The sequence below is a fragment of the Rhinopithecus bieti genome, unplaced genomic scaffold (assembly GCF_001698545.2).
Source record: "Rhinopithecus bieti isolate Rb0 unplaced genomic scaffold, ASM169854v2 scaffold_22871, whole genome shotgun sequence".
NCBI lineage: Eukaryota > Metazoa > Chordata > Mammalia > Primates > Cercopithecidae > Rhinopithecus > Rhinopithecus bieti.
This window is the reverse complement of record NW_016887911.1, coordinates 1-813: the sequence shown is the minus strand read 5'-3', so window position 1 is coordinate 813 and position 813 is coordinate 1. Positions and strand designations below refer to the sequence as shown.

Below are 813 nucleotides of genomic sequence, written 5' to 3'. Positions count from 1 at the left end.
TCAGGAGTCTCAGGGAGCTTCACCCACTGGCTTTCCTGATGCAGATGTTTCAGGCTCAAAATATGATGTGGCTGCCGAGGGTCAAGATGAAGAAAGTGCAAGAGCCTCACAGAAAGCCATCATTTTAAGCGCTTAAGCCAAGATCCTCTAAAGAGGAAGTCGTGCGCATTGGTGCAATTGCTGCAGGAGAAGTTTGAGAAGAAAGAGTCCATTTTGAAGGCAGACATGCTGAAACGTATTGGCAAGCGTTACAAGCACTACTTCCCTGAGATCCTCAACAGAACCTCCGAACGTTTGGCGGTGGCCTTTGGCGTTGAATTGAAAGAAATGGATTCCCGCGGCGAGTCCTACACCTTTGTTAGCAAGCTGGGTCTCTCCAGTGAAGGAATTCTGAGTGGTGCTAACGGGCTGCAGAAGTCGGGTCTCCTGATGTCGGTCCTGGCTGTGATCTTCATGAAAGGCAACCGTGCCACTGAAGAGGAGGTCTGGGAGTTCCTGAGTTGTTTGGGGATCTATGCTGGGATGACACACGCAATCTATGGGGATCCCCAGAAGCTCATTACTGAAGATTTGGTGCAAGATAAGTACGTGGTTTACCGGCAGGTGCCCAACAGTGATCCTCCATGCTATGAGTTCCTTTGGGGTCCACGAGCCCATGCTGAAACCACCAAGATGAGAGTCCTGCGTGTTTTGGCCAAGAGCAATAACAGCAGCCCTGGTTTATACCCACATCTGTATGAAGATGCTTTGATGGATGAGGTAGAGAGAGCATTGAGACTGAGAGATTAAGGCAGAACTGGCACTATTCCCTTA

The 813-nt window shown here is 49.6% G+C and overlaps 1 protein-coding gene across 1 annotated transcript; it reads left to right on the top strand.

Moving 5' to 3' along the window:
* Window positions 1-6: 6 nt before the first annotated feature.
* Window positions 7-806, top strand: LOC108525860 (melanoma-associated antigen B6-like). Its single transcript, XM_017866655.1, has one exon. The coding sequence runs from the start codon at window positions 226-228 to the stop codon at window positions 787-789; it is 564 nt and encodes a 187-aa protein (XP_017722144.1). The 5' UTR covers window positions 7-225; the 3' UTR covers window positions 790-806.
* The last annotated feature ends 7 nt before the right edge of the window (window positions 807-813 follow it).

Excerpts from the sequence above, each read along its gene's own strand:
- LOC108525860 (XM_017866655.1), top strand. The coding sequence starts at position 226 with ATGCTGAAACGTATTGGCAAGCGTTACAAGCACTACTTCCCTGAGATC.